The sequence below is a fragment of the Prunus persica genome, chromosome G3 (assembly GCF_000346465.2).
Source record: "Prunus persica cultivar Lovell chromosome G3, Prunus_persica_NCBIv2, whole genome shotgun sequence".
In the NCBI taxonomy this organism is placed as follows: Eukaryota; Viridiplantae; Streptophyta; class Magnoliopsida; order Rosales; family Rosaceae; genus Prunus; species Prunus persica.
Window position 1 is genome coordinate 1,585,597 of NC_034011.1, and position 11,859 is coordinate 1,597,455.

An 11,859-nucleotide genomic window follows, 5' to 3' on the forward strand; every position below is an offset into this window, starting at 1 on the left:
AAGGAGAGAAGAGTATGGATGAAGAAAAATAAAAAGAAATGTGACAGTTTTAGTCTTTCAAAAATATTAGAATTTTATTTATTTTTAGGCTAAAATTCTTAATTAAAATTAAAAAATTTTAAAAATTATTATTTTTATCCAACACAACACCAAACATAAGTCTTCACTATTTTCACAATCCAGTTTTTTAGTCCGACGCAACACCAAACGTAGGTCAGTACTTAATCCAGCTTAATCCAATCCGAGCTAATCCAAGACAGTCCTAGGATTTAGTCCGGTCCATAACAGTCCGCCGTACCAAACGACCCCTGAGATTGATCCTGAAGAATCTATAGGGTGAAACTCTAATGTACAATCTTCTTTTGCACCACTCGTATGTCCTGCATGGACCCAGGTTGGCCTGGGCATGCCATGTTGTTTAGTTGATAACCTCTTAATTTTCGCCCCTGAACCAGAAGGAAGGCTGCTAGGTGATAGATTCATATTTTGCATATATAATCTATCTTTATTTGCATTGTTTTCATGTGAAATTGGTTAGTTTAATGCGTTTGGTGAAGATTTTGTAGGAAATCATACCTAGCAAGGCTTTGGAGCAAATTGTGGGTATCGGCTGGACCCTTGAGAATACTTTCCTATTTTCCCTTTAAAACCCCAAAGCAAATTCCCTCTTTGACTAAGCCGCATGTTACTTCCTTTTGAGAATAGGTCTTAGTTTTTCTAATATTCCTATTTTTCCTTTCCTTCCTAAATAAATATTATCTTCCTTATTTTTGGAGGAGTCCCTTGGCCTATAAATACAAAGCATTAACCTAATAGCCAGGGCATCTTTTTCCACCATCGTCTTCTCTACCATATTTTTCCACCAACTTTCATTCAACCAGAGAAATATCAGAGGAAGCCAAGAATTTGCTGCTGCATTATTTGAGGAGCTTTTGAAGGTGTTCCTGTGAAGATTCTGAAGATCAAGTCCATCGGCCAAATTGGTTTTATGACAATAATTCTCTTGTTTATATTTTCTTCTGTCATGAACTAATTTCCCTTGCTAGGGCTACAATGTAGCCTAACCTTGAATACTTAATTTCTGTCGTTATATTAATTTCTGATTATTATCTCATGTTGAGTATTTGTTACTGTTCTTAATGATTTAAATATCTAGCTAATATTTAATTGATGATCCAAGCGGAGACCGAGAGGAGATGTTTGGTGTTTGCTTCTTGTAACAAATACCATGACTTGAATGAGTGCCCGAGAGGGACTAACATGACTCATGCAGTTTTCTTGTAGGTTCTCATAGAACTTAATGGGTTCTTGGTTTTCTAAATCCGTTGCTCGAGAGAGAATGGGTTGTTAATTGAGAATACTTTTGGTTGAGCCCGAGAGGGGATATCGAATGAATTAGGAGAAACCAACTGTCAACATGGATAGTAATTAGGGTTAATTGGCTATAAGAATTAAGTAGAATTGGTTATGGTGAAGTCGGATGCTCTAGTGTCTCATCATCTTAATTTTCTATTGTTAATTAAATTGTTATTTTTCATAATTGTTTTAGTTTTCTTAAAATTAATCAATCTTCTTAATCAACTGTTCAAATAAACTTATGCATTAATCATAATTGGTAGTTAATAGGAAATTACAGTCTTCGTGGGAACGATACTCTACTTATTTCTATATTACTTGTATGGATTGTGCGCTTGCAATAATTTCACAACACTAGGAATGCATTCAGCAATAGCATTTATAGGATCCTATAAAGGAATAAGAAGAAAAAGAGAGACATGTTTAATCTGCTGAGAAGTACTTAAATACCATGCATGTTTAAATGCTGTTGAAAACTATAGTTACAATTGAAGCACATTTAAGAACTCAGTGGGGAAATGCATGATACTTGACAATAGCACTCAGCGAGGAAATACATGATACATGACAATAGCAAAGACAACAAGAAGCTATATCAGTTTCCGTTTTCTTGTTTTCGTTTGGAGAAGCCAAAGAAGGTAGCCGTAATGAACCCGTCAGGACTTCAGTCAGATCATATACGTGCAACCCAAAAGGTAGATCCAATTTTAAGGAAAACAATAATACGAACCAATATTAAACTTATAAACCACCATAATAATTACGACTACTTGAATCTCATTAAATATTCAACTAATATTTACTGTCAAAGTATTTAATATATAATGCAGTTTGCACCATTCAGATGATATTATCTTACAAAGGATTGAACACGTTCCATTTAATAGGGCAACCTCATAGTAGTGGGAAAAATAACAACAAAGAAAATGTTTCAATGTCCATGCAAAGATTCTATATGTTACCTCCATTCTGAAACTAGAACCTGCATGAAGAAGATCAATTGGTGCCACTATTGCGCTCAACTTTTCTTCAATGCTTAAATCTGAATATTCGCCTTCCATCAGTCCTAACAACCATACTTCTCCTGGATGGCTCTCAACAATTTCGGTGTTCTATCACCATGTTATCTTTACTTTTGCCTTGGTTCATATAAGTCAGCTTTTTAATTTTGGAATTTCCTGAATTGCACCCAGAATCATCATCACTGCTACATGTACCACTGTCACCGAGGTCATCATCAACTGCTCCAGAGTCTTCGGTATCTGATTGGGATTCCTCCACTTTCTTTTCAGAAGAATTAATACGCACACGATATGTGGATGATGAAATCTTTTCAAATAATGTAATATCACTTGAAAGAGTTGAACCAATTAAAGACACTAGTTCCTCTATTCCACTGGAAATAAGGTTCAATTCAGAAATCTGCAAAACAAAAACAAAGTCCATCACTAATTCAAGTGGAATGCTGTGCTTGGTTGGTATCAACTTAAAGATTAAAACATGAGAGATTATGATAACAATATTTTCAAGAAAATTACCTGCATTGACTTTGCCAACTCAGAAACTTTCAACCCATGAATTCCTCGCTCTAGCTGAACTCCGAACAATTCACTCTTCAAAGCACCAGGACGTTAACCATACTTCACCATAAGGCTCATTTCCTAGATAACAGAAGATTCAATTTGAAAAACCAAATTTCACATTTATAGATAGGTTAACAACAAATAAAGCTTATTAATTGTAGAACACAAATAAAACTACCATAAGAAAGTAAATAAAGGCTCCTGTGCATGTCTAGTCATTACAGCAAATAATTCCAGAGACAAGCGGAGACAAATAAACATATGCTCAATAGATGTTATTTAGGAATGCACGATAATGCCAACAAACAAAACTGAAGAAACTATTTCCTTTAACATTCAATCACTACATGTTATATGTAAAACCTAAAATTTTTGATTTTGGTCCTTATGTATGGAAAATGAATCTATCCAACTGGGGCTCTGCCTCAAGGTAGAAACAGATTATTCGGGGTAATGACAGATCTTAAATGACTATTGCCAATAAGGCTTTGAATGCTCGAGGTTTTGGGTGGTGAACACATATTATTGGGCATCTGTAGCACTTAACTTGCATAATACAGATGTGTTGATAATTAAATACATTTACTAGAGAGGAAATGGAGCTTAGAAAAATGAATTGCAACTATGGGAGTTAAATTAGAAGACCTTGCTAAGGGCATCCCTTCGCATTGCACCTTGCTTTGAACCAAAACCAGCGGCAACCAGTACTTGACGCAGTATTTCTGTCCATGTTAAAGGGTTTAGTGATCCCTTCCAGAATTCCAGAGTGGGTTCTTGATTTTCAACCTGCCAAATCATTTGATAAAGATGCTTAGTTATTGAATACTTCCATTCGATTTTTGCATAAAAATATGAAAAAACAACTGATTTAAGAGATGAGCAAAAAAGTCTCAAATGTTTGACAAAAATAAGTATCTCTAATCAACTATACCACAAAAAGCAAGTGGATCTTCTAAAAGTGCATATGGATGGAGTACTAATAGTCTGATTATGATTTTGTTCAGAAAATTTCTTGTCGCCTAAGCGTATCTATCAGACATTCTGGAATGGACACCTTTTCTGTAGTCACACCAAACTTTTGATTATTAGCTGATATCTTCTTTCCTATATTCTTTAAATGTTATCTGATATCATTTTGCTACTTTCAGCGATATTTAACAGTCTTATAGATTGCATTCACTTTTTGTTACCAACAAAGTTCCAAACATATGAGCCTTCAGAAAACTGCTGTGGCATATATGTACCCAAATGAAATGGTCAATATGACCATACAACATTATCATAAGTTAAATGAAATGTAAATGTCTGTGATCTGCACAATTACATGTTGTTTGTTCATAACTCACCTAGTGAATAAATGCAAGAAAATTTCATGATTTCCTCCAATGAGGTATATAGATCCACAGCCAAGCTCGGCTTCAACATTAGATAGAAGAAGCTTTAGAAGGGCCACATGAATTTTTCCAAGTAGCAAGGAATCCTAAAAGGCATTTTACGAAACAAAGATGTTGAGCAAGTAGGCGACACAATAAATCTTATGTTGGATCAAAGATAAGATATAACCTTGTCCTGAAATGCTTGGGCAAACTCATCAACAGTTAAGGAGCTTATATCTACCTACCATAATGGCATAAGTATAAAGGAAATGGAAAACCTGCCCAAGAAAGTCAACCCAGAATATATTTGAGTACGATAACTATAGAAAATGTAGCAATCTGAATTGATGACCCCAAGACACATTTGTTAATAAATCCAAAAAAAAAAAAAAAAGAACTGCAGCAATCTAGAGTGGTGCTTTAACACTGCACATCTTTTCACTTGTCAGTTTCCATATGGAATCTTAAAGTTGACAAGATAATAATAAATTCCTACACTTGGTACGAACTACACAAAAGAGAGTTACAACTTTCAAGTAGATTCCAATATCAAATTTAGACCACATTCCGTATATCTCTACTTGATATATCTTTTTCTTGAGTATATCATAGTTTGCATAACATCTCTGCAAGAACGACCTATGACTTCAATCTATGCAATGAGAGCGTCGAAGAAAAAGATTGGTAAGAGTAATGAAAGACCATTAGGCAGTATTAGCGAGCACAAAATAATTATTCCAAGCTTTTATAGGTCGTATAATCATGAATAAGAAAACAGACCTCATAAATAAGAAAAAGCAAATGCAATAATAGATGTCCTATATTTGCAAAAGAACTTAACAAAATCAGGCCACAAACAGTTTGCAATTCACATACCTTGAACAGTTTCTTGACAATCTCTGGAGAAGAATCCCAAGGTTGCATACAGAATGGATGCTTCATCTTCACAGAATTTGGAGGAAACTTGGCCAGCAAATCTGAAATCCCAAAAATTCCTTATCCACAGCTCAAAATACTACACATGCAGACACATAAATATTCCAGCATTTCATTTTAGAGTGGAAAATTTGTTCCGTTCTTCCTTCAAACCAACCTTTGCAAAGTGAACAGGCATGATCTCCATTAGTAGTAAAATGATCAGAGCACCCCAGTGCATTTGGCCATCCTTGTAATTCTCTCAGCTCCAGCTCTTCATCATCCACAAGCATTGCAATCTTATCCGAGTGTTCTTGGGAACCTGCTCCTTCCAAAGCAAGTTCACATTTTTCTTTGCTTGGCAGAGTCTGATTCTCATTGTTAGATTCCACCTTGCATCCAAAAGCAAAATGAATGTGGCTAAATCTGCTAACTTAAACCATATATTTGCAAGAACAATTTTTTCACTTACCTTCCTTCTTTTGATGAAATGTTTCCTCTTTTCTTGTACCTTATTTCGTACCCGTCCCTGTTTCTGTAAAGGCAACAAATGTCAGACAACTTGCTAAAGGTAACCACTCAGATCGACTTTGAAGATGATCATCCCAAAAGACTTTCTCACATATCTGCAAGCAATACAGACTAAATCACATTTTTGTTGTTGCAATCTTCTGTTCCTAGTTACTGGTTTTCGCGATACACAAGTTAGCAAAACCCATGTAAACAGGAAAATCTCTAGCATCAGGATTGGTCGCCCGCCAGACCGTCATCAGGGGTTTTTTTAAATAATAAACAGAGTATAGCCGCTATACTACTGTTTTTACTATAAAAACAATTAGTATAGCCGCGCGGCTATCCTATTTTTGACACGTGGTAGAATGGGTGCTAATATAAATAGTATAGCCGTTCGGCTATACTCGTGCTTTTTTTTTTGAAATAAAAAGAGTATAGCCATAGCCGCGCGGCTATACGATTTTGGACACGTGGCGAAATGGGCGCCAGCTTCAGGCGGGGCCTTTTTCTATAAATAGGATAGGGCTGTACTCCGGATTTTTTTATTATAAAAAGCTTATAGCCGACCGGCTGTACTCTCGTTTTTTTAATAAATATTATAGCCGGACGGCTATACTCTTTACATAAGACACCGTTACCATTTTGAGTTGACCAGTAGTTTTTGGAAGAGTTCCATCAAAATGATTTTCAGAAATGCTTGCCTCTTCTAGGAATAACAGATTTCCCAAGGACACTGGAATTGGGCCTGATATTGAATTGCTCATAAGAGCAAGGAGGCGTAAATGTCTGAAATTTCCCAGCTGATCGGACAGTGGACCTTTAGTGACTCCATTTGACCTGAACTACACCTTGACAAGCTTCCCAATATTTCTGATACTCTTCCATTGAAATAGTTCCTTGACAGACCAAGAACCGTCAACTTACAAAGATTTCCCAATGAGTTTGGGATTTTCCCTCCAAGTTGATTAGCAGACAAGTCAAGATTGACAATGGCTGTCAAGTTTCCAATGGATAGGGACTCAAGATTGCTACAAGTGTACAACCATTGAGGTAGTCCTAGAGAGCGTAGACTCGAGAGATTTCCCAATTGATGGCGAATTATTCCAGCGAACTATTTGAGTCTGAGAGGTTAAGAGATATCTTAAACTTCTAAGAGAACCTAAGAAGCTAGGAATCTGTATTCCTCCAAAATCATTGTTGCTTAGATCCAAGTAGCTCAGATGCTTTAAATTTGGTAGAGAAGTATTTACCTTGCCACCCAAAGAGTTTTCTTGATACAAACTGTAATTCAAATACTCATCTGAATAATAATTTCCAAGGTGCGGCTCACGGACACGACCGGTTAAATTGTCGCAGACAACTCCAGTCCAATTGCAACAATCTCCCTCACCAACCCAAGATAAAAGCCTATTTGAAGGATCCTTAAGATCTTGCTTGAACATTAGAAGAAGTGCTTGTCTCTCATTTTGTTTACAAGGCACACCCAAATTTCTATTGCATAAGCTAATGGTAGTAATGGTTGCAATGCTTAGAAATCTGAAAACTGAAACAATTCTCATGGCTTTGTCCCTGAGGTTATATCTTAATAGGTGATGTGTGTGAGCAATATAACTCATTTAGAATGGTGCAATATATACACATACTACTACACTAGAACTGAGAGTGAAGGTCCAAACTGTTGAGAGTTAAGCTGCATACTAGTCTTGAATCAAGCTGCAGATGTTAATCCTGCAGATTGACAGTGAAGAGGATGAAGAATCAAAGGAGCTGAAGAACTTTCCTCTTATAGTAATAGCTGTTATAGGATATGTTCAACGGCTAGTTTTCTTACTATTTTGAGAAACTCTACAGCTGTCATTCTTAGCTGTCTTAGTCCTTTCTGATGTAACGATTTCTAGCCTAGGTGTAAGAATCATAGCCTCCAATGACCTTGAATGGCTGGAGATGAGTCCTTGTGTCCTAGTTTTTAGGAGCTGTTTTTTTGGCAGCTTGTGTCATGACTATAGTGTGTTTTTGGCTCTGATGCAATACATGAAAAATAGACTGAAACATTCTCATTCTCTCTGAGTTTTTCTCTCCTCTGCATACGTTGCTTACAAAAGGTTTTATTTTGTTCTATAAATCAGTCACTAAAACCAGCAAGCTAAATACCAAATTCTAACATGGTATCAGAGCTCCTGGTCTGATTTCAGAGAAGGGACGTGAGCTGTGAGAAAGGGGGTTTTTCTGAAATCTCTATAAGGGATAAAGGTTGCTCTTTTATTGTGTGGTTCACTGAGACTCACATCAAAATGGTGGGATTAGGTTCTGCAGGTGGAGATTTACGAACTCCACAGTTCAATGGTTCAAACTATGATTTTTGGTCAATAAAAATGGAGACTATCCTCATGGCATATGATCTATGGGATCCAGTGGAGATTGGAATACAACCACAGCCGATTATTGAGCTGGAAGCAGGCTCTGAAGGCACTGGAGATGAAGAGAGTGAGGCTGAGCAAATTCCAGTGGAAGCACCTACTATCTCCAGAGAAGATGAGATCAAAAATGCCAAGGCTTTGAGTCTTATTCAAGGAGCACTAACAGATGAACTCTTTCCATGCATCAAAAATGAGAAGACTGCAAAAGGTGCTTGGGAAATTCTAAGAAAAGATTTCAGAGGAGATAAAAAGATAAGAGTTGTGAAATTACAAGCTATTAGAGCTGATTTTGAATATTTGAGAATGAATGATGTTGAATCTTTGGATGACTACTTGGCTCAATTTTTTGAAACTGTAAACAACCTGAAATCTCTAGGAGAAGATGTAACAGAGAAAAGGATTGTTCAAAAATTGTTGATGAGTCTAAGTAGGAGGTACAAGTCCATAGTGTCAATCATTGAAGAAACCAGAGACCTTGACACTATTAGAGTTGAAGAAATTCTTGCATCTGTCAAAGTCTATGATAAGAGAGAGGATCTACATGATGAAAGAGATAAATTGGCAGGAATTGAGAAAGCTTTTAGCAGTCTTAGAGTTGGAAATAATCAAGCTTTTGGAGCTAACAAAAGTTCTCAGGGAAAGCAAAATCAAAAATGGCAAGGACAGAACAGAAAGGGCTCAAATTGGTCTCAAGGTGGAAACGTTAACAACAATAATGGCTCAAATTGGAATAATGGCTCTGGAGGGAATTGGAACAACAGTTTCAATTCACAAAACAAGCAAGGAAGTAGCAGTCAAGGAGGTGTGAAACCACAGTGCCAAGTCTGTCAGAAGTTTCATTTTGGTGTGTGCAGGCACAAAGGCAGACCTAGATGTGGAAAATGCAATAGGTTTGGTCATTTAACTAAGGACTGTGACAATGACAAACAAGTTGCAAATTGTGCAAAGGAGGAAGAGGTAACCACATGAACAATGTTCTATGCTTGTCATGCAAGTTCAATTGCATCAAGCAAGTCTGTGTGGTTTGTTAACAGCGCTTGCAGCAACCACATGACCTCTCAAGAGTCCTTGTTGATCAATCTTGATAGATCAGTGACCTGCAAAGTGAAAATGGGCACTGGTGATCTTGTTCACGCCACAGGAAAAGGGACACTTGTAGTTGAGACAAGAAAAGGGAGAAGATATATAAATGAGGTGCTGTTAGTCCCTGGTCTAGATGAGAATTTGTTGAGTATAGGACAAATGATGGAGCATGGGTACTACATTCTATTTGGAGGAAACTATGCATTAATATGTGATGACAGCAGTCTTGACAATGTTGTTGCCAAAGTAGCAATGGCTGGAAATAGATGATTTCCATTGTCTATGGAATCTATCTGCTCAATGGGAATGAAAGCAGCAGTACAAGAAGATCCATGGATTTGGCATAGAAGATTGGGGCATTTGAATTTTGCAAGCATGAAAAAAATGCAGCAAACACAAATGGTGTTAGGCTTACCTGATTTCTCAGAAAAAGAAGGAGTACGTGAAGGCTGTGTGTATGGTAAAAGCCACAGAGAACCATTTGAGAATGAGAAGCCTTGGAGAGCTAAGAATCCACTTGAGTTGATACACACGGATGTATGTGGTCCAATGCAAAATAAGTCCATTGGAGGAAATAAATACTTCATCACATTCATTGATGACTATTCAAGAATGTGTTGGGTATATTTTCTTAGAAACAAGTCAAGTGTGATAAGTGTGTTCAAAAAGTTCAAAGCTTTTGTTGAGCTACAAAGTGGATTCAATTTAAAGAAACTAAGAAGTGACAGAGGTGGAGAATACACTTCACATGAATTCCTTGAGTATTGCAGTGATCTTGGCATGGAGAGGCAATTGACTATTGCCTACTCACCTCAGTAAAATGGGATTGCTGAAAGAAGAAACATAACCATTTGTGAAATGGCAAGATCAATGATGACTGAGAAGAAAATTCCTGTAAAGTTCTGGGCTGAAGCAGTTGGTACTGCTGTGTATCTGCAAAACAGGTGCTATACCACTTCAGTAACAGACAAAACTCCATTTGAAGCTTTCACAGGAAGAAAACCAGGTGTAAAACACCTAAGAGTGTTTGGAAGTATCTGTTACAGTCACATTCCATCAAACCTTAGACAGAAGTTTGATGACAAAGCAAGCAAAGGAATTTTTATGGGTTATGGCAGCTGTGAGAAGGGTTACAGGATCTATAGTCTTCAAACTGAGAAGATCATACTCTCTAGAAGTGTTGTTTTTGATGAGAACAAATCCTGGAATTGGGAAAGCAAGCAATATGAAACTGTCCATGTGCCTCTCATCTTTGAAAGTGGAAGTTCTGAGATAACTGAAGCAGAAGAAACCTCTCATGAAACTCACAGCATTGCTTCACCAAATCTGAATCAATTAATCTCAGATGATGAACATGTCTCTGAAAGCAATGGCAGTGGTACCAGTCAATGGTCAACTCCAAGCAATACACTAGTAAAGCTGAAAAGTTTGGAGGACATTTATGCAAGATGTCACATGACAATTATTGAACCTGAAACTTATTATGAAGCTGTTGAAGACAAAGGATGGAAGGAAGCAATGGATGCTGAGATTGAAACTATTGAAAAGAATGGAACTTGGGAGCTAGTGGAAAGGCCTACAGATAAAACAGGCATAGGAGTCAAATGGGTATTCAAAACCAAGCTGAATCTTGATGGAACAGTTCAAAAACACAAGGCTAGGCTTGTAGCTAAAGGGTATGCTCAGAAACCTGGTATTGATTATAATGAAACCTTTGCCCCCGTGGCAAGGTTAGATACAATTAGAACTTTGATTGCACTTGCAGCACAAAAGGGTTGGAAGTTGTTCCAATTAGATGTTAAGTCAGCCTTCTTGAATGGAGTACTTGAGGAGGAGGTTTATACTGAGCAACCAGAGGGGTTTGAAGTGAAAACAGCAAGTCATAAGGTCTATAAATTGAAGAAGGCTCTCTATGGTTTGAAGCAGGCTCCCAGAGCCTGGTACAGTGAAATTGACACCTATCTAACTAGCTGCAATTTTAAAAGAAGCACCAGTGAGGCCACCTTATATACCAAAACTGATGAAAAAGGAAAACTGATCATTGTCTCTATATATGTTGATGATATAGTTTATACTGGAAACGGTAATGCTTCGCTCAGTGAGTTTAAAAGGGACATGATGCAGAAGTATGAAATGACTGATTTAGGACTCCTACATCATTTCTTGGGAATGGGAGTTCTACAAACTGAAAATGGGGTGTTTATTCATCAAAGCAAGTATGCAAAGTCCTTGCTTGTGAAGTTTGGTCTCGAGGATTGTAAGTCAGTAACAATTCCTCTACCCACTGGTGAGAAACTAAAGAAAGTTGATGGAAGTCAGTTGGCTGATGAAGGTTTGTTTAGAAAAATTGTTGGCAGCTTGTTGTATCTGACTTCAACCAGGCCTGATATAATGTTTGCAGCCAGTTTGTTATCAAGATTCATGCATAGCCCCACAAAGAAGCACATGGGAATTGCAAAAAGGGTTCTCATATACATTCAAGGCACTCTCAGCTATGGCATTGAATTTACAAGGGACAAGAATGCTGTTCTGATTGGTTTTTGTGACTCTGATTGGGCTGGCAGTGAAGATGACAGTAGAAGCACATCTGGATATGCATTTAGTTTTGGTAGTGGA

The 11,859-nt window shown here is 37.2% G+C and overlaps 1 protein-coding gene and 1 pseudogene across 1 annotated transcript; one reads left to right on the plus strand and one right to left on the minus strand.

The window, feature by feature from the left end:
• Window positions 247–7,302, minus strand: LOC18784259 (annotated as a pseudogene).
• LOC109947881 lies at window positions 8,035–9,129 on the plus strand. The gene has a single exon (XM_020559229.1). The coding sequence runs from the start codon at window positions 8,035–8,037 to the stop codon at window positions 9,127–9,129; it is 1,095 nt and encodes a 364-aa protein (XP_020414818.1).

What these genes read in the sequence shown, in the direction of transcription:
- LOC109947881 (XM_020559229.1), top strand. Translation starts at nt 8,035, where the DNA reads ATGGTGGGATTAGGTTCTGCAGGTGGAGATTTACGAACTCCACAGTTC.